Genomic DNA, 21,630 nt, shown 5'->3' on the forward strand with positions numbered 1-21,630 from the left:
CTACACTATATGTTCCAGTATTTAATTTTATTTCTAAAAATATTTAAATATTGATACTTTAATAACCAGACTAGTTTTTTTATTATGTGGAGGAAGAAACTGCAGATGCTGGTCTATACCGAAGATAGACACTAAGTGCTGGAGTAACTCAGCCGGGCAGGCAGCATCTCTGGAGAAAAAGGATGGGTGACGTTTCGGGTCGAAAACCTTCTTCAGACTGAAAGTAGAGGGGGAGGGAAGTGGAAGCAGGAAAAGGCCAGAACAAATCAGGGCAAGCAAAAGATAACTAAGGAAAGATGGAGCCCACAATGGCCCATTGTTGGCTGGGAAAGAGATGATGACGAGAGGGATACTAGGATGCGAACGGTGGAACTGGTAGGATACCAAGGATGGGGGGCGAGCGAGATGGAATGCTGGGGTTACTTGAAATAAGAGAAATCAACGTTCATACCGCTGGGTTTTGCAAATTAAATGCACTCCAAAAAATTACCTAGACTAACACAGGCAAAATGGGATCAAATAAATATGAGATGCCAGCGTCCAGAATACCTTTGCAGAGGTGCAATAAGAATAAATCTGATACTGCATTCAACAAGGCTTAGAGATCACCGGACACAGTCGTTAACGGGCCCTGGGACAGATCGAGATGGCAACATCCTACCGTTGCTCAATAAGGTTCTTACCCCATGGTCAATTCTTCACATAAAAGATTAGGTCAACTCAAATTAAACTGCTGCTCAGACAAGCGCTTCCAGCCTCCCCACAAAGATGCCATTGTCCACGGCTGAGTCCTTTGCCAGAACACCTCAAGCTGGCAAGTACGTTTTAAAGTAAGTTAACAAATGCAAAATGGCCAGCCTGGCACATTTTGTTTTCCAGAAATAAATCGGTGTTGAGTAAAGTTTAATGAGTGCACTCCAGTGAATAAATAAACGTGGTAGCAACTGTCATGTTGAAAGTGTTTCATGAATAGCAGAGGCGGGACTGCAGTGCAGAGGCTGGTTTCTAAGAAGAGGAGAAATTTATGTTCCAGATATGATCTGGCTGGACGTTTTGTATGCGACAATCATAAGCTCATAAGTCATAGGAACAGAATTATCATTCCATCCGAATCATCATAAATGCTGTCTGACCCGTTGAATAACTCCAGCAATTTGTGTCAATCTTCAATATTCTTATGTTTGTTGGTCCAATTTGATAGTACTATAACCTTGATTCCGCCCATCATGTCCACTCCACCATTCAATCACGGCTGATCTATCTTTCCCTCTCAAACCCATTCTCCTGACTTCTCCCCATAACCCCTGACATCCAGTGGCCTCAGTAACCCAATGCAACGCAGGAGCGCAGGTTACAAGGCACTAATATGTGGGCATCTAAGGGCAATGATTATTTCCCAGCCTGGGTATGATGCAAACTACCCTTTAATTTTTTGTTGTTATTAATGATTGCACGACCAACAGATATTGTGCAAAACGTTATTCCTTTGACACCATCAGTGCATTCCTAAGGTTACATTTGCGGACATTCAAACTTCAATATTCTTATGTAATATGGACACACTTATCTGTTTTGTAGTAAATGCCTACTATGTTCTGTGTGCTGAAGCAAAGCAAGAATTTCATCGTCCTATACAGGGACACATGACAATAAACTCACTTGAACTTGAACTTGAACTAATAGGAATGAACTGCAGATACCGGTTTATACCCAAAGGTTGGCACGAAGTGCTGGAGTAACTCAGCGAGTCAGGCAGCATCTCTGAAGAAAATGGATAGGTGACGTTTCAGCTTGGGACCCGTCTGAAGAAGGGTGATGTCCCGAAATGTCACCTACCCTTTTCACTCCAGCACTTTGTGCCTATCTACAATATTCTTCCGTTTTGTTGGCCCGATTTCATGGAATTATAACCTGCACCATATTTTTAAAGTATTTTTCTAGTGATAAATGTTGAGGTGACAAATCAACTAAAGCCAGAAAAAGAAACATATGTTCCTCCATCATATGTTTTTCAGTGGCAGCTCAATCATCAATAGCCTCTGTGTTAAGATCTGGAAAGGCACTCTTCAAAATCTGCCACTTTAGGCAAAAGCTCGTGGTGAACTGTTTTGATATCTCCCTCTCTCCCCGATGGCTCAGTGATGAATGGTGTTAAAACTTAGTGTGTGCTAATAATCTAATGAGACACAATGTTATTGTTGGTAAGAACTAGCACGGAACTCAGTTCTTAAACAGACTTTATCCAATCTTCATTCAGTCTAGATCACACTTCAGCTGAAAGGATTAATTGCTGATAATCTCTCCAGAATCGACCATATTTCCTTCTGGTACAGCTGGAGCCCGTGGAGTCTATGGAAACACACACAGTCATGCCATCCTCCACTATTTTTTCTTTACACTCCTCACATTTTTATTAACTCTTCCCCAGATTCTCTGCGACAATTTACAGTAGCCGATTAATTGCGATTAATCTTTGGGATGGGAGGGGGGAGGACCAGAGCACCTGGAGGAAACCACAAAGTCACACGGAGAACATGCAAACTAGTGTAGATGGGGCATGTTGGTCAACGCCTGCAAGGTGGGTCAAAGGGCCTATTTTCCACATCATATGATTATGTTGGGCCTGTGAGAAGTCAAGTTGTCAAGTCAAGTTTATTCGTCACATACACATACGAGATGTGCAGTGAAATGAAAAGTGGCAATGCTCGCGGACTTTGTGCAAAAAGACAAACAAAACAAACAACCAAACAAACTGCAAACGGAATCACATATTCCTTTACATATTAAATATTGTGGGCGGAAGGAAAAAGGTTCAGTAGAGTTAGTCCCTGGTGAGATAGGAGTTTACAGTCCGAAAGGCCTCTGGGAAGAAGCTCCTTCTCAACCTCTCCGTTCTCACAGCATGGCAATGGATGCGTTTGCCTGACCGGAGCAGCTGGAACAGTCCGTTGCAGGGGTGGAAGGGGTCTCCCATGATATTGTTGGCTCTGGAGTTGCACCTCCTGATGTATAGTTCCTGCAGGGGAGGCGAGTGAAGTTCCCATAGTGCGTTCGGCCGAACGCTCTACAGGTGCAACACCGAGCCTCCCATTCCCACCATCTCTGCAAAAGTCTGGAAGGTTGCAATAATGTCGCTGGGCAGCCTAGTGGTGCAGCAGTAAAGTTGCTGCCTTACAGATGTGGAATAAAAGGAAATTGGGTAGCACAGTGGCAGTGTTGCTGCTTCACAGTGCCAAAGGCCCAGGTTCGATCCTGCTTACGGGTGCTGTCTGTGCGGAGTTTGCACGTTCTCCCGGTGACGACGTGGATTTCCTCCAGCTGCTCCAGTTTCCTCCCACATCCCAAAGACGTGCAAGTTTGTAGGTTAATTGGTTTCTGTAGATTGTCCCGAGTCGAGGATAGAACTAGTGTTTGGGTGATCGCTGGTCGGTATGTCCACGCTGTATCGCTAAGCTAAATAATTTTACCTCAAATCATCTGCACCTTTGTATGGTAAAGTCAAATTCCTGCTCAGGATGGTCCCATAGTGATGTAGCTAGGGTCAGAAATACAACAGTGCTGGTTTTATACGGTTTATGAGGAGATTTGTACCCTACAGTGAGAGAGTGAGGTCACTAAAGCTGCTTAGCAGAAAACTAGTCATGTGGTTGTAAATACTCCGCCCCCACCCTCTTCAGAGTGAGCTATAATCTTCTGTTGTCAATGGAAACAGATTATTGTCTCTTAAACCTAAATTAAAAGGGCTACTGTGATGCAACATCACACAACAAAAAACATACCACTTGGGTTAAAACATGCAAAAATAACTTGACTGCTTAGAAACAGATTATGGGGTCCCGTTTATGGCTTATAGTTTCCAACTGCAATTATAAGTAGAGTATTTAGGGAAATCGAGGGTTAATTGCAAATTGCAGAGTCGATGAGTTTCCTTCTGGGTCAGTTCATAGAGTCATAGAGTCATACAGTGTGGAACAGGCCCTTTGGCCCAACTTGCCCACACCGGCCAACGTGTCCCAGCTCCACTAGTCCCACCTGCCTGTGTTTGGTTTATATCCCTCCAAACCTGTCCTATCCATGTACCTGTCTAACTGTTTCGTAAACGTTGGGAGAGTCCCAGACTCAACGACATCCTCTGACAGCTTGTTCCATACACCCACCACCCTTTGTGTGAAAAAGTAACCCCACAGATTCCTATTAAATCTTTTCCCTTTCACCTTGAACCTATGTCCTCTGGTCCTTGATTCCCCTACTCTGGGCAAGAGACTCTGTGCATCCAACCGATCTATTCCTCTCATGATTTTATACACCTCTATAAGGTCACTCCTCATCCTCCTGCGCTCCAAGGATTAGAGATCCAGCCTACTCAACCTCTCCCTATAGCTCAGACCCTCTAGTCCTGGTAGCATCCTCATAAATCTTCTCTGAACCCTTACAAGCTTGACAATATCTTTCCTATAATATGGCGCCCAGAATTGAACACAATCTGATACATTATCACATGAAGGTATCTGGACACATGCAGTGCTGTTCCAACAGGACACGTCTCACACCACAGATAGACAGAAAAAGCTAGAGTAACTCAACGGGATAGGCAGCGTCTCTGGAGAGAAGGAATGGGTGACGTTTTGGGTCGATACCCTTCCCCTCACACCACATCCTGCCCCTACCTCAACCTTCAGGAATGGTAGGATTAGGATTATGCAGGTCGATTTAAGAACCTGAGAGCTGTCAGATAGTAGTTGTTCCTGAACCTATTGGGGGAATGTGAGTTTATTCCAGGTGAAATATACCAGGGTGGTGAATCTGTGGAATTCATTGCCACAGAAAGCTGTGGAGGTCAAGTCAATGGATATTTTTAAGGCAGAGATAGATAGATTCTTGATTAGTATGGGTGTCAGGGATATGGGGAGAAGGCAGGAAAATGTGGTTGAGAGGGAAGGATAGATCAGCCATGATTGAATGGCAGAGTAGACTTGAGGGGCTGAATGGTCTAATTCTGCTCCTATCACTTAAGAACATGAATATTCTAGAGATAGATGCAAAACGCCAGAGTAACTCAGTGGGTCACGCAGTATCTCTCGAGAAAGGGAATCGTGATGTTTTGGGTCGAGACCCTTCTTCATACAGAGTAGACTAAGATATTCAATATTTTCCATACCCAAATTCTGAAAGGGGGGAGAGTTTCATCTAAGTTCAGTTCTACCACTATTAGGTAAGATTAATTTACACAGACTTCAACCCTTTTTGTCAACAACAGCTCAGTTAAAAAAGATTAAGAATTTAAATGAACTTATTACTGAACTTAATCACAAAAATTGCAGTGTTTAAATTACTGACATTTATAACTCACATTCAGTCGTGCAAAGCTGCTTACTGCGATAAAATCTAAAGCACCATTGAGAATCATAAAATCTCTCAATTAGAGAAAACTATGAACACCTTCAAGACTTGTAATCCTCCTGCATACAGACTAAGAATCAGAAGATCAGTCTCAACAAGGTTCATTGCGTCTCCAATCACTGTCTGTAGCTCAGGGTGATTCCAAGGGAAGAGAAAGTAATGCAAATATTAGTATTTATCGTTACCATTTAACGATTAAACTACGATTTGCTTGTTGATAGCACCTTTCACCACCTCGGGACGTCTCAAATTGCTTCGCAGTTGCTTTGTGAAGTCTGATCTCTGTTTTATTGCAGCAATCTTCAATTAATTATTGAAATGTGTAGGCAGAATCTACAATAGCCATTGTCGATATCAACACGACTCTTCCCCCCCCCCCCCCCCATCCCCCCCGTCCCCGTGCCTGTCCCCCCGACTTACAGAATAGGCGACTTACATTAACTCGCACTTATCTAATCTATGAGTTTCATAGTCTGTATAACTCGTTATCACCTAGTCCACGGCCAACAATGGACCATTGTGGGCCCCACCTTTCCTTGATCATCGTTACTTTTGGCATATCTTTTGTTCATTTGTTCAACGTCTCTCTATAACACCTTCTATGTCTCTCATTTCCCTTTACCCTGAATCTCAGTCTGAAGAAGGGGTTCGACCCAAAATGTCATCTGTGCCTTTTTTCCAGAGATGCTGCCTGGCCCGCTGAGTTGCTCCAGATTTTTGTGTCTATCTTACCTAAACAATCCTGTGCTCAGTCCCTAGTGCAAACCAGGCAGTCTGTAATTTCCACAACATTGTGGTTTACACTGGAAACAAGCCGGCAATGGCGGTGGTGCTTACCCAGAAGGCCGTGCTCCCCAGAAAGTGCCCTGGACTCAGCTGGACGACACTGAGACAGTTAATACTCATAGTGTGTTTTGTTCCAGGCAGCAGATGGGGATGGTGATTCCGACTTACGTAACATCTCTCAGAATGTAACACTTAAGTGATTCGGAGAATGCCTGTGTAAGGCTGTTTGCATGCATGGGAAAATAACAAAAATTCAAAAACAAACTCAATATTCCAGTTACTGGAAATCTGAAACAGAAAATTTAGGAAACACTCAGCAAGTCTTGCAGAAGTTCATATATTTCAAATATAAACCTTCACTGGGACTTGAATCTGGTGCAGAGTTACAGATGAAGCTTTCACCAGTCACATGCCATGCCTAATTATCGCTGTTTCCAGTATTTCGTAGACCAGCCTTGGCAAATGAAAAATAAATTAAAGAATGCAGTCTCTAAAACAGAAATGGTTGTAAAGTCTGGTTACTGTCTGTCAGTCAGATGAGCGAGGTCTGTTATGTGGAAAGTTGCAGAGCGAGTTTAACTTGGTGTTTTTGGTTTGGCACAAGGTTTTGAGAATCAGATATCTTTATGCCAAGTGTAAGTGCCGAATGGAAATTTAGACTCATACTGTGGATTATATATCCACACTGTTTAACGTAATGGACATTGCATTTTTGTGCCACTCAAGTGGTTATTTGATGTTGATCCTTGTTAGTGAGGAGACTGAAGCTAGAAATTAACTGCTTCTATATTTTGGTTAAAAGGTTCTGTCTAATCCTTACCCGATTTATTGGGATATTTGCACTGCTGGACAGGCCTATTTTAAATTCCCATTTTAAAATGCCCACGATAGTATAGTGGTTCACCCATATCCCTCTAAACCTTCCCTGTCCATATACCTGTCCAAATGTCTTTTAAATATTGTTATAGTACTGGCCTCAACTACCTCCTCTGACAGCTCATTCCACATACCCACATACCCTGTGTGTGAAAAGGTTGCCTCTCAGTTTCCTATCTCACCCTCCTCACCTTAAACCTATGTCCTCTGGTTCCTGATTGCCCAACTCAGGGTTAAAAACTGTGCATCTACTATATCTATTCCCCTTATGACCTAGTACACTTCTATAAGATGACCCTTCATCTTCCTGCACTCCAAGGAATAAAGTCAAGTCAAGTCAAGTCAAGTCAAGTCAAGTCAAGTTTATTTGTCACATACACATACGAGATGTGCAGTGAAATGAAAGTGGCAATGCTCGCGGACTAGTCCTAGCCTGCCCCACTTCTACCCGTAGCTCAGGCCCCCAACATGCCTGACAACGTACCTGTAAATCTTCTCTGCACTCTACTGAGGCTGCATGAACAGAAGTGTAAAATCTATTTTTCCACACGACACACGCCTTTATTATTTGTTATGGGAGGTGATTCTGGGGGTGTGATTTGATTCGGTTTCTTGGTGTAAGAATTTTTTCTCTTCTCGAAGCGAGAATGCGGCATTTATTAAACTTCCTTCTTCGAGGTTAATCACAGGGGTAACTCTTAGACAGGAGAGATAGTTCCCTTGATTTAAAAACTTCCAATTTAAATAATTGTTGAAGATCAAAAGTAATTTTCTGAAGAGCTAAATATTCAGCTGGTAACGTAATGAGTAAAGAAATGTTTTGTCGAGGCTGTCCTAATCCTTCTCAACTTTAATTAATCCACAGTGCATACGGAGCATCTGAGATCTGTGCGGCAGGAACAGTGTTTGTGCTGCCTTCTGCTTTTTGGGTGCAGAATTAAATTGCATTTTTAAAAATAGCTTTGAGTATTTCAGAAGTCACAAGTAGTGGTGATTGTGGTCCCCGTCGCTTTGTTTGTGTTTTGCCGATGGGTTCAGTGTCGGGACAGGGCTGTGGGTTCAGACAGCTTCAATTAATCAGCCACTATGCCAACCAACTGAAAACATTGAGCTACTGGCCATGTTGCAAGAGCAAGCTGCTTACAGTTTGGTTGAAAACCAAATAGCCATTCTGAGTCACAAATTCACATGTTCACAAGTAATAAGAGTGGAATTAGGCCATTTGGCCCATCGAGTCTACACCGCCATTCAATCATTCAATCTCTGCCTCCTAATACCAATTTCCTGCCTTCTCCCCATAAACCTTGACACTGGTTCGAATCAAGAATTTGTCAATCTCTGCCTTAAAAAGGTCCACTGACTTGGCCTCCACAGCCCTCTGTGGCAATGAGTTCCACAGATTAACTACCTTCTGACTGAATTCCTTTCTTAAAGAGCGCCCTTTAATTCTGAGGCCATGACCTCTGGTCCTAGACTCTCCCACCAGCGGAAACATCCTGTCCATATCCACTATCTCATATTTTGGACGTTTTCAATAGCAGTGCTGCTTATCTCCTCAGGAGAGCAGGCATCACTGGACTATGAACGTACTGCCCAATGGATACAAGTTATCTTGCCACATCAATTGCTAGTTGCAACGTTCAACACAATCCTTTTTTTAGCAAGATATTTCATGTGAAAACAAAATAATTTTTTTTTGCAAAATGAAATATATTCTTTTCATGGGTGAAACAAAAGAGCTATCACTCCAGAATACAAAGCGCTGGAATAAATCAGCGGGTCAGGCAACATCTTGGAGAACATGGATACATGATGTTTCAGCTCAGGACCCTTCTTCAGACTTCAGTCCTGACACAAAATGTCGTCTATCCATGTTCTCCCAAGATGCTGCCTGACCCGCTGAGTTACTCCAGCACTTTGTGTCCTTTCGTGTAGACCAGCATCTGCAGTTCCTTGTTTCTATCATTCCTGGGTAATTTTGCATTGCTCGGAAACTTCAACAGGTGCCCTCTGTCATGTCAGGGGATCAAAGAACGGCATTCCGACCTCTCCCCAATTCCCACATATTAAACAAGATTACTGCAGATGTTAGAAACCTGAAATAAACATGGCAAACGCAGGAACACTCAGCAGGTCAGACTTGTTACAAAAAATATAGAGCAGAGTTTGGGTAGGACAAAGGGATTATCTGAAATAGTTTCTGCAAGGAGAAGCTGTAAAGGTCAAATGGGTTAATGGGAACACTTTTATTCCCCTTATCCTATCCATATTTCCCCCACCACCTTATCTCTGATGTAAAATTCACTTATTTTGATGAAGGATCTTCAACTTGAAACTTTAACTCTGTTTCTCTTTTCATTTTCCAATGTTTAAAGTTGATAAGTTCCTGAAATCTGGGACAATGATGTAATGGCAACTCTGATCCATTTTTACAAGGTGGTGCAGCGGTAGAGTTGCTGCCTTACAGCGGCAGAGAACGCCAGGTTCAATCCCGACTACGGGTGCTGTCTACACAGAGTTTGTACATTCTCCCTGTGACTGCGTGGGTTTTCCCCGGGTGCTCCAGTTTCTTCCCACACTCCAAAGAGTAGGGTTTGTAGGTGCTGTAGGAAAGAACTGCGGATGCTGGTTTAAATCGAAGGTAGACACAAAACGCTGGAGTAACTCAGCGGGTCAAGCAGCATCTCTGCAGAGAAGGAATGGGTGACGTTTCGGGTCGAGACCCTTCTTCAGACTGATCAGTTTGTAGGTTAATTGGCTTTGGTAAAGATTGTAGATTGTCCCTAGTGTATAAGATTGTGTTAGTGTATGATAGAAACATAGAAACATAGAAAATAGGTGCAGGAGGATGCCATTCGGCCCTTCGACCCAGTACCGCCATTCATTGTGATCATGGCTGATCGTCCCCAATCAATAACCGGTGCCTGCCTTCTCCCCATATCCCTTGATGCATGGGAATCGATGGTCAGCTTCGACTCAGTGGGCCGAAGGGCCTGTTTCTGCGCTATATCCCTAAACTAAACTAAACTAAACTAAACTACACAATGTAACATTTTAAGAAAAAAGTAATCCTGGAAATGTTGTGCAATGCATTGTAAACGAAACGTGAACAGTTTACTACCTACCTTAACTTTATACAGCTACCACCATTCAAGGTAGAAAGTGCTGAGTCAACATGTCTGGGAATAAAAAACTTCAACCGCTCAAAAATAATATGCGGCAAACCGTACTTCTTTCATATGGGGAGGAGGGAGAGGATTGGTTGGAGATGAGCCCTGAGCTCAATTAAAATAATTGAGTACAGTCTGGAAACCCAGTGAATTGATTAACGCCAGCCATCCCGCCACTAACTCAAATAGTCCACAGTTTCTCATCCCTTGACAGTCAGCTCCAACCTAAAAACTCAGACAGGAAACATTGTACCAATCGGTCATGCTCACATTACCAGCTTTAAAACAGCCATAACCATTTAACAATATATTTCTTGGCCTAATCGTGGGCAATAATTAAAAAAAATGTTTGATTCAGATGACAGACAATTTTTTATGTAATCTTCCTGGAGATTGGTTTTCAATTAGTTTAATAAATCATCTCCTGTGCTGAAACTCATTCCATGTAGAATGGATTATGTTTTCACTTCATTCATTTTTCAGGATCTGGCCATCGTTGGCAAGGCCCGCATTTTCTCCCCACGCCTATTTATGTTGAGAGTCAACTAGTAAGCTGCTTTCTTGAATCTCTCTGGTTTTCGGCTACAGATGCTCCCTCAATGCTATTTCAACATTGTTTTAATCATCACATATGCAACTGCACAGTAAAATTAAATTTGCATATACCACACATTCAGGCGCCGACATGTTTTACCGCCATTATTCAAAGTCCAGTCGCTTGTTGTACGAGAGCAGTTCCCGCAAAGTGACATCCCTCTCCTCTCCCGGCCATCCTTGTGTCACGGGACGCCTCCTGCAGCCGACCTTAAAGGCACTGGAGGAATGACCCCGGTTCACCCTCCCACCGGCCCACTCCTTGCACCCAACGACTCCAGCTCCCTCCCGGTTACACTGTCCGACGAGCCTTCGGGCGGGTTCCTGGTCCCGTCGATCAATGTGGCAAGACTAGCTGCTCATGGTTACAAAAGAACAGCAATATACTTTCAAATCTGGATGGTGAGCAACTGGTGAGGGGAACCAGCTGGCGGTGGTGCTCCATTTCACTGTTGCCCTTGTCCTTTGTAAAGGTTGGGAGGTGCTGTTGGAATGATCTAAGCAAATAACTGCAGTGCAATTCTGAATGGTCATCAGACACAGGAGTAGTATTAGGCCATTCAGACCATCAAGTCCACTCTGCCATTGAATCATGGCTGATCTATTTCCCCCTCTCAATCCCATCCTCCTATCATTCAATGATAAAGGCTGCAGACAATAAATGGTGGAGGAATTAATGTTTAGGGTGATTATGGGATGCCAATCACACTTGTTGATTAGCACAGTGGTGCAACCTGTAACGTTGCTGTCCAGCAGTGCCAGAGACCCGGTTTGGCTCTGACCTTGGGTGCTGTCTCCGAGGAGTTTTCACCCATGGAACCTGACTCCCTACCCCAATCTGACCACTGGACGTTTTCATGAGTTTGATTTGACATCAACATTGAATTTTTGCACAGCTGCATTATAGAAGTTTCTTCAAAAACGAGACAATTTAGGGTGGCACATAAGCACATAGGGTGGCACAGTGGTGCATAGGGTGGCCTAGTGGTGCATAGGGTGGCCTAGTGGTGCAGCTAGGAGATCCGCTGCCTCACAGCGCCAGAGATCTGGGTTCGATCCTGACATCGGATGCTGTCTGTGTGGAGTTTGCACGTTCTCTCAGTAACCATGTGGGTTACCTCCAGGTGCTCCCGTTTCCTCCCACATCCCAAAGACATGCGAATTTATTGGATAATTGGCCTCTTGTAAATTGCCCCTAGCATGTAGGGAGTGGATGCGAAAGTGGGATAATGTAGAACTGGAGAGAACGGGTGATCGATGGTCAGTGTGGACTCAATGGGCCAAAAGACCAATTTCTATGCTGTATCTCCAAACTAAACTAAATCAAGCTTCTGGAGAATTGCTGGCCCAGCACTCACCTGACTTGTGCCTTGTAGATAGTGGAAGGACTTTAGGAGGTAACATCCAACACATGATACTGGGACATTGATCGCTTGATATTATGGAAAAATGTAGAATGTTCATGATGATGGACTCAGCCATCAAATCTGAAGGACAAGAGGTCAGAATCTTATGGGTTTGGGATGGTCACTTCCTGGCTCTTTGAGAGGACAAATGTAGTTTCCACTTTTCAGTGTTCGGTTGAAAGTCATCTAGTCTTGCTACATTTAAGCTTGGGCTATTTCCTGCAATCATCAGCCAATATGACCTCTGACATTATAGCACCAGGGATAAAATGGATAAAGCAGCTGAAGATGGTTGAGCCCAGGACACTGGCCCGAGGATCTCCTGCAGGGATGTTCTCACGTTGCAACATTTGCCGTTGCCTACCTCGATGCCACACTCAGTGAAAACGCTGCAATGATGTCAAGGATGATCAGTGACATCTTATTGTTAATTATGTTATAACAAGATCAGGAGCCAAGTGGTTCATCAAAACCCAAATTGAGCAATATTGAGCAGATTATTGGCGTACAAGTACACTTACTAGCACCATCAACAACACGTTTCACCACTTTACCGATGGCAGAGTAGATTGGGTGGTAATTTGGTTGATTAAAATACAATAGAATAGAGTACAATACAATAAAGTTGCACACTTTGTTATCTGAGTGAAGGCAATGGAAGATATCAATGGATAAATCAGTCTCCTGTCCCTTTAATGGCCATAAAGAATTTTCATGTTGCTCTATTTTCAGGAAATGATTTATTGCAGCAACCACTGGAAAATATTATCTTACCTTTGAGGAAGTTACAAAGTTTGAGTTGGAACAAGCTGCAGACCCTCACTAGAACCAGGTGCCCAGAACCATTGTCTTTGAACAGAAGTGATGATGGTAGCCTGCCAGATGGGCGTTAAACGGGCATCTACCATGAAGAGAAGGCTGGAGACGGATCTGAAAGGAGGTGACTTCAACCAGAGAAGCTGTTGCAGCTGGATCAAAGGGCAATTGATATTGCAGTGATAAAGGACCGGAGCTTTGTGAGTTGCAGGTTCTACCTGCCTGACTTTGACCTCCCCGATATACCTGTGACAGACAACATTACTTGGAGTGGCTTAGTGAAGAAAAACACCCTTCTCATCACCAAGACACACTCAGTCGCATGAGAAGAAACAAGGAACTGCAGATGCTGGTTCACAAAAAGAGACACAAAGTAAGTGGAGAAACTCAGGGGGTCCGGCAGCATCCCTGGAGAACATGGATAGGTGACGTTTTGGGTGAGGAGCCTTCTTCAGTCCTGGCCCGAAACGTCAGCTATCCATGTTCTCCAGAGATGTTGCCTGGCCCGCTGAGCCACTCCAGCACTTTGCATCTTTTCTCAGTGGTATTATGTAGCATCACAATTATTCTGAATATGCTGGACTCAGACAGGTCCCACGGAGTAGAACCATGAGTTGCTGTGGACCTTCAGCAGCAGCAGAATGGTACCATGCCAAAACCTGAAAGGTATGGCAGATGATGTTTCTGACATGTCGTTTCATCCTCTTGTTTGGAAACATGATAGAAATAATTATAAAGGGTCAGATTTTGGTCTTAGAAAATCCCAGCCTTGATTAGAATAGAATGCCTTTTATTGTCATTCAAACAACTAGGTTTGAACGAAATTTCATTTTCTACAGTTTTTACATCACAAAAAAAACCAAGATGCACACTTAACACAGTTTACATAAACATCCATCACAGTGAGTCTCCAACACCTCCTCACTGTGATGGAAAGTAAAGTCTTATTTCTATCATGTTATATAGCTGGAAGAGGAGGGTGGAACAACATGTCGGAAACATCATCTATCATACCATATAATGCAGTGCCAATCTGATGAAGCCCCAGTGGTTGAATGGTTGAACTCTCCCTGTGTGCTGGGCCAGAAGATGATCATTAGTTTAGTTTACAGCGTGGAAACAGGCCTTTTGGCCCACTGAGTCCACGCCGACCAGCAACCTCCGTACACTCACACTGTTCTACACACTACGGACAATGTACATTTTTTACTGAAGCCAAATTAATCTACAAACCTCCGCGTCTTTAAGTGGGAGGAAACCCCAGTACCCACGCAGTCACAGGGCGAATGTACAAACTCTGAACAGACTTCACCGTAGTCAGGATCGAACCCAGGTCTCTGGCACTATAAGGCAGCAACTCTACCGCTGCACCGTTGTGCCGCCTCGAGCTTTCGTACCAACATGTGATTTGACCGGTTTGGCATGAAGAACAAGTATTTTATTATAGCTCTGTATAAGTGACAATAAATAAGCCGTTGATGCTCCAACACAGGACTTCACAGAATTAAGTTTATCAACTGATCAGATCTAAGCTCTGCAGTCCTGCCAGAATTGTGAAAGGCATTAGACAATGAAACAGCTAACAAAAGGACAAGTCCCCAAGGAGATCCTCAATCCTCATTCTCAAGCATTTGTAGATTCAATCTGAATGCTAGAGACAAGGCAGAAGTATCTTATATTCCGTCGTAAGTACTGAGATGATCGTCTCCACCATCACGGAAGCTGGCATTCAGCCAGCTCGATTTACTCCAGGTAATATCAAGAAATGGCTGAGACATTGGATTCATATCTACCGAGATACAGCCAAGTCTACAAGACCAGCCAGTAGTGGTACTGAAGACCTCCACTACAGATGTATTGTGCATACAGGCAAACTGTTTCAATACATTAACCTGACGACATGGAAAATTGTCCAGGCATGACTTGTTCACAAAAACCAACGTGGTTAATTACTGCCCAATCTGCACAACCATCTTCAGCAAAGTGGCAGAAGGTGCGGTGGGCATTGCCATCAAGTGGTACTTACTCACACATACAGTGGCTGCAATGCTCACCATGTACAAAGCACACTGTAGTTATTCAACCAGCCTCCTCCAACAGCTCCTCCCATGACCTCCACCACCAAATAATTCAGGTGTGCCAGGCACATTGCAACATCATCACCTATTTCAGGTTCACCAGCCTGATTTGAAAACATATTGCTCTACCTTCAACATCGCTGAATCTATATCCTGCAATGTCCTACCCAGCTGTAGGCTTAACGTCACCAGAAGGTCTGCAGTGGTTTAGGAAGGAACTCACCATCACCCCCTTCTCAACTGCACTAGGAATTAACAATAACTGATGGCCTTGGCAACAATGTCCAAATCCCAATAAATGAAAGAGAAAGCCTGAAGAAGGGTCCCAACCCAAATCAACATCTATCCATGTTCTCCAGAGATGCTGCCTGGGTTACTCCAGCATTGTGTGTCTATCTTTGGTATAAACCAGCATCTGCGGTTCCTTTATATTATATTACATTAAATGAGAATTCAAGTCGCCATAATCTGGTTATGATCTCATTTTATAAAAGCAGAATAATTCCAGAAGGATATATTTGATCATTTGTAGATTCGATTTGATTATTTTTAACAATTCAGGATTAAATTAGTACTTAATGACAGGGAATTAAGAGAACTATTAGCATCAGCACTAATGGTGATAACATCTATAAGAAATAAAATCTAAATGTGTTTCAGATGGTAAACTCCAACTTTCCGATTGTGAAACTAGCCTTTGAACAAACAAAGCAGTTGGGAAACTTTTGAAACGTTGCAGTGGATATGTATCTGGTCTTTAAAAGGTGTTCTTCATTGTGGCCACTGGGTATTACCAGCTTTTAAACCAAGTTGTTTCTGAAAACCTTTGTCATTTTTCTTTGTTGGAAGTACATTATGAAATGTAATATTGTAATCAGGAACAGTTTAATTCCCAGAGCTATAGCGGCTCTGAACCGGCCCTGCTGGGTGCCCCCCCCCCCCCCTGGACTGTCTCCCTCGGATGGTCACGTCGCACAGACACATCTGCACTTTAGTCTGTTTGAACTGTTTTGACTATTTTACTGTTCTTTTTACAATCCATGTTCTCGGGGTATCTAAATCTAAATTTTATTAGTTATTTATGTTATGACATCGGATGGAAGCTGCATACCAAATCTCGTTGCGCTTATGTGCAATGACAATAAAATATATTATTATTATTATTATTATTATTATTATTACTATCTGTGGATTCAAACCTGGAACATTCAAAATTCAAAACAAATGTGTTTGGGAACATTTCAATTCACTCTAACGGTGTTCGGCACAGTGGTGTAGCAGTAGATGTGCTGCCTTGCAGCGCCAGAGACCCTGGTTCGATCCCGGCTGCGGGGTGCGGTCTGTACGGCGTTCATACGTTCTTCCCATGACCATGTGGGTTTTCCCCGGGTGCTCCTGTTTCCTTCCACACTCCAAAGAGGTACAGGTTTGTAGGTTAATTGGATTTAGTAAAGATTGTAAATTGCCCCTGGTGTATAGGATAGTGCTTGTGTATGGGGATTGCGGATTGCCATGGACTCGGTGGGCCAAAGGGTCTGTGCCTCTAAAGTATACTGAAACTAAACAAGCAAGTTTTGTTTTAGTTTTCGTTTAGAGATGCAGCGGGACAACAGGCCTTTTGGCCCACTAAGCCCGGATCGACCACTGATCACCCTCACACTGGCTCCATGTTATCCCACTATTGCATCCTACACACCAGGGGCAATTTACAGAAGACAATTAACCTGCAAACCTGCATGTCTTTGGAATGTGGAAGGAAACCGGAGCACCCGGAGGAATCGCATGCAGTTACAGGGGGAACCTATACACTCTGCACAGACAGCACCCAAGGTCGGTGGCGCTGTAAGATGTTTTGTTTGTGAATTTTAAAGATTTTAACTTTACCTTATTTTCTGCCCAAGTAAACTTCATGGATATTTGTGAACAGAAATATTCCATGCAGACCCATTGCTAATCTGGAGGATGGCATTGACACATTGCCCTTTATTTCATGTGCAAGATATCGAATACAGATTGCAATGCTAAAGTCATGTTAAACTGAAAATATTTCCAGCTACTAATTCAGTCATTAAGATACAATAATTAATGTACCACCAAAATAATGCATTATAATCAATGCCTGACATAGCTCAAATCTGCGCACTAATTGCCATTTAAGGGACATGACGAGATACAAAGGGAATTCAACATCTGCAAAGTAGCATCTGGAATTAACTGATACCACGTGATTGTACTGTTGGTAGCTCGTTTCTCAATACACAGCACCTTATAGATTTCCCTCGCACTTGTGGAACAGTTTAGTTTGCAGCCAACAATTTATATTCAGTGAGATGCAGAGACTCAGCGTTGAGAGTTACTGTTAGTTAAAATCCACAAAATGGTGTATTACAGCAGTGTTTCAGGAGCTCGGAAACAGTAGCAAGTGAGATCAGGTAGGCATATTTTTGCTAAGATCTAATTAAGCCCAAAAGTCAATTCAATATTTATTATTTTGATAAGAGTGTAAATACCAAGTAAATTACTGTCCAGCTAGTGACACTAAACACGCGTTGGAATCTGCCTCCATAATGTAATTCCAGTCAATGGACTGGATTTCAGTAGCAAACTGCAATGTACCAATGTGGCAATTACAGGCTCAGTGCACACTACTGATATCCACATCTGCTCTCAGCTCTGATCCCACACCAATACATTGTCCAGACCCCTGTATCTAACAATCACTTATGAACTATCTTTCCGATTCACGACTTTTCTTGTCTGATTAACAAATCAAAACAGGTGTTTCACAACTTCCAGGCATGTGGTTTTATTAAGCAGTATGAAGTCAACGCTGAGATAGCACACTGCACACGCTAAAGACTGCACAATGTGTACCTTCCTTAAATCTTGGACTAAGCTTGAAGACACTGCTTAAGAACCTTCTTTTATGTTGCGTAATGTAAAGGTTGAAGATTGGAGATGGGCCCCAGCTAATCATTATGAAAAATCTTCCACTGATTCAGTGTCTGAGTAAGTCCAGCCTTGAAGAATCAAGTCCCCGCAAAAGAAGGTATGGATGCCCAACCTACTCTGTCTCAGGGTTTGAATTTCAGGACAGGAATCACATTTGCTGATCACTTTTAAAATCAGACAATCTTGGGATCAAATCCCGCAAACGTCCCCACAGGGTAACACCAAACCAACGAGGCATCAAGCAAAGATTTTAAGGAGCTGGTGTAATAGATAGAGAAAATGTAGGTGTAGCTCATCATTCGTTTGAATTTGCTTATAATCTTGGCATCTAAAAATCACCATTGCACCACAATTAGAAGAAGAAAATAAAGAAAGAAGATCTTTGCGTCTAAATTTGGCGTCTGAATAGCGCCTGTGCACAATCTCAGGATGTCCCAAAACGCTTCACTGCCAATGAAGTTACTTGAAACACAGTCACCTTTGAAATGTAGGAAAATTGCAGCAACCAGCACAAGCAGCCCAAAGCAGTAAAAATCACCTGAAACCCTTGTTGCTGAATGCCTGTCCGTTGAGAGATCAACATGAAACCCGTGACATTGCAGCGTACACCCACTGCTTATTTGACAAGTGGCACAGGATCCATAGGGAATAAAATGCCAGGGACTCATTTGAAAGTCCCACCTCACTTATGGCACACATCCAGGACCACAAGGAGCACATTAAACAATTAGATAAATATTAAAGAACAAAGAAATCAATCATTCAGCCGCTGATCAATTTCTAGCCCTGTGACCACTACAGCACATTTTTTTAAAGAATGCTATGCAACTAATATTCAGTATTACATATTGTTGACTGGAATCATACAGTGATTTCTTTGTTCATATTTTGATTCCATCGAGTGACATTGAAGGAATTAGAATACCACCTGTTTTTAATAGCAACTTCTTTGAGTTCAACATAGCATCTTTGTTATTCGGACTGAAACCTGTTGGCATCTTAAACTCTAGCTGTGATAGTGATAAGTTTTATGCTTGTTATAAAAAGAACTGTCTAACACTGTTTTTCCTCATTGAATCTATATTTTATCAACTGGAAACAATCACAAAACAGTTTATTCAGTCCATTTCTATGTTGTTGTATTTTAGCAAAAATTTCCATCTCAGAGTAAAAGGTTTTTCCCCACTGCAAAAAAATGCAGAGGTTTCCTTGGCTGAGCTTAACATGCACGGCATGTAATCGATACACAGGCAGAATGAAGAAATGGGAACAAAAGTTTCCTACCTTGACGAGTTGGCTGCACCTCATTTAGAAAAGAAAGGACAAGTTTTCTGGACGTGACAGTGATATTTCTTCTGGATGCTTCACTCTGTGGGTTTTTGTGGAGAGCAAATAGCACTTGCTCCTTCGCAGTTTTCAACTCCTAGCTTCCCAGTGGAGAGAGTGAGAGAGAAGGGGGAGAGAGAGAGAGAAAAAGAGAGAGAGAGAGAGAGAGAGAAAGAGAGAGAGAGTGAGAGAGAGAGAGCGAGAGAGAGAGAGAGAGAGAGCGAGAGAGAGAGAGAGAGAGAGAGAGAGAGAGAGAGAGAGAGAGAGAGAGAGGGAAAGTTACTTTGACAGCCGTCTGCCAGGGGCATGCATGTATGAGTGTTTATGAGAGTGTGTGTGTGTGTGAGTGAGTGAGTGAGAGCGCGCTACTTCACAAGCTGTTTAATGGGCTAGGCTGAGATCAGCTTTGGTTTTTTTTGAATATGTTCCAGCTGAGAATTGTTTCTCAGGTTCTAGGATACAAAGGACCATGTTTGTAGGGTTGGGGGAGGGGAAAGAATTGTTGAGGACTTAAAAAAATAAATAATAATTTCTGGATTTTATAGATATTCGCCCTTCTGACTGTGCTGCCGGCAAAAGCATTCACAGCCTTTTACTTTCATCATTCCTTTTTGAATCTTTCCACAGGAAATGTTGGTCTAAATAATTAATAAATCCACAGGTACACTTGCAGGTTTCACAGCTAACAGCAGCTCGGAAGGCAGATAATTGGGAACAGTATTATGAAGCACAGCAGATAGGATTTTAATATGTTTGTTTAAATGGAATAAAATAGTTTTTTTTTTACTGTAAGGACTGGAATAACTTAAATACAGATCTGCTTCACGAAGTAGAACCAGATGCTCCATATATCCCAGTGGAGCACCATGTCCAATAGCACGTGGAACTTCTAAAGCATTTAGTGTATACTGTCTGGTGCAGTCCATGTTCACATACACATGAAGCTCATAGAGTGTTCAGTGCTTATTGCCCAGTACAAGTTACAATGACTAACATACTTAAGCCATGCACCCTTCAGTGTTTTCACTTAACATTACATAAACATCAAGACCCGGAGTTTCCAACCGATTAGGCTGCTCTCTCTTCACACAATCCATCTGACACTACAAGAGCGAGTGTTGTCCATGTAAATTGTCTTCAGTGCAATTTGAGCCTTTGCACTCATTTTGAAAATATACTGCCAGAAACGTGAGTGATTCTACACCAAACGCTGGCAAGTGGGACTGGCATAGATGGGTCCTCTTGGTCGGCATGGGCAAATTGGGCCGAAGGGCCAGTTTCTGTGGTGTGTGGCTCTATAGCTCTATCCCAAGTGTGAGCAGGTGGGACTAACGCAGATGGGGCATCTTGGTCTTATGACTCTAAACAGGTCATGCCCCCCAAGATGGCCACACCACTCGGGACCTCAAGCCTGTGCCACCTTTCATGACTGAGGTGATTGCAACCTCTACCTCACATTCGTGTCTTCGTAGAACACCTTCCCAGTCATCCCCATGGGGAGATTCCATTCACTGGAGTAATCTGTGGCCCTGCAAGAAGCTCCAAGGCTGAAGCTGAACGTTATAACCACCGGAACACGAAGAAGTAAATAATTTAATGAATTATATTCATCTAAAGCATCCGGAAAGTGATCATGAATTTGAAACAAAGTATTGATTTAACATCCAAACCTAACTGTTAATTGTATTATGATTGTACTCATGCTCAGTATATAGTATATCTCCTCCATTTAATGTCAAGGTCTTTTAGTTATAAAGTCTAACATTCCATTAGTCCGTTTGCTTTCTGTTATATCCGATTACATTTGGTAATCTATGTTTCAGGAACCTTACATTTCTTTACAACTGCACCATTCATCCTTTTCATGATAGACATCAACTCCAAACCATCAATGAAACTTCAACAGCAAGTTTATCCAGCTCTGCACCATTACTAAAAGAACTATTTATACAACCTTAGTGAATGAAATATCTTAGTGTGTAAGTAACGTTTTAATGCCATGCTGTCAATAGTCACAAGATCTACATTCTTCGCAATCACCACATGGAATTGAGGGCCACAGGGAACTGGCAAGGTAGAGATTTTGAGCCTGGGATAGATCTGCACTGATCATTTTCAAGGGACTGGTGGCCTACTGCTCCTGTGTTCTTGTGTATTGTACATTTAAACATGACGATGTTTTTCTTCGAATGGCTTCTCTTGACAACATCATGTCCATGCTTTACT

General features: G+C 42.7%; 1 protein-coding gene across 1 annotated transcript in view; it reads right to left on the reverse strand.

Annotated features, from left to right (window-relative positions):
* The window catches only part of col8a2 (collagen, type VIII, alpha 2), a 168,103-nt gene extending 148,282 nt beyond the window's left edge, over positions 1-19,821 (reverse strand). The window contains exon 1 of the mRNA XM_055656340.1: positions 19,363-19,821. Coding sequence (XP_055512315.1) covers positions 19,363-19,386 — 24 coding nt within the window. The 5' untranslated portion in view covers positions 19,387-19,821. The remainder of the gene's footprint in view (positions 1-19,362) is intronic.
* Between the last annotated feature and the right edge of the window lie 1,809 nt (positions 19,822-21,630).

This window comes from Leucoraja erinacea, chromosome 26, assembly GCF_028641065.1.
Source record: "Leucoraja erinacea ecotype New England chromosome 26, Leri_hhj_1, whole genome shotgun sequence".
NCBI classification, from domain to species: Eukaryota; Metazoa; Chordata; class Chondrichthyes; order Rajiformes; family Rajidae; genus Leucoraja; species Leucoraja erinaceus.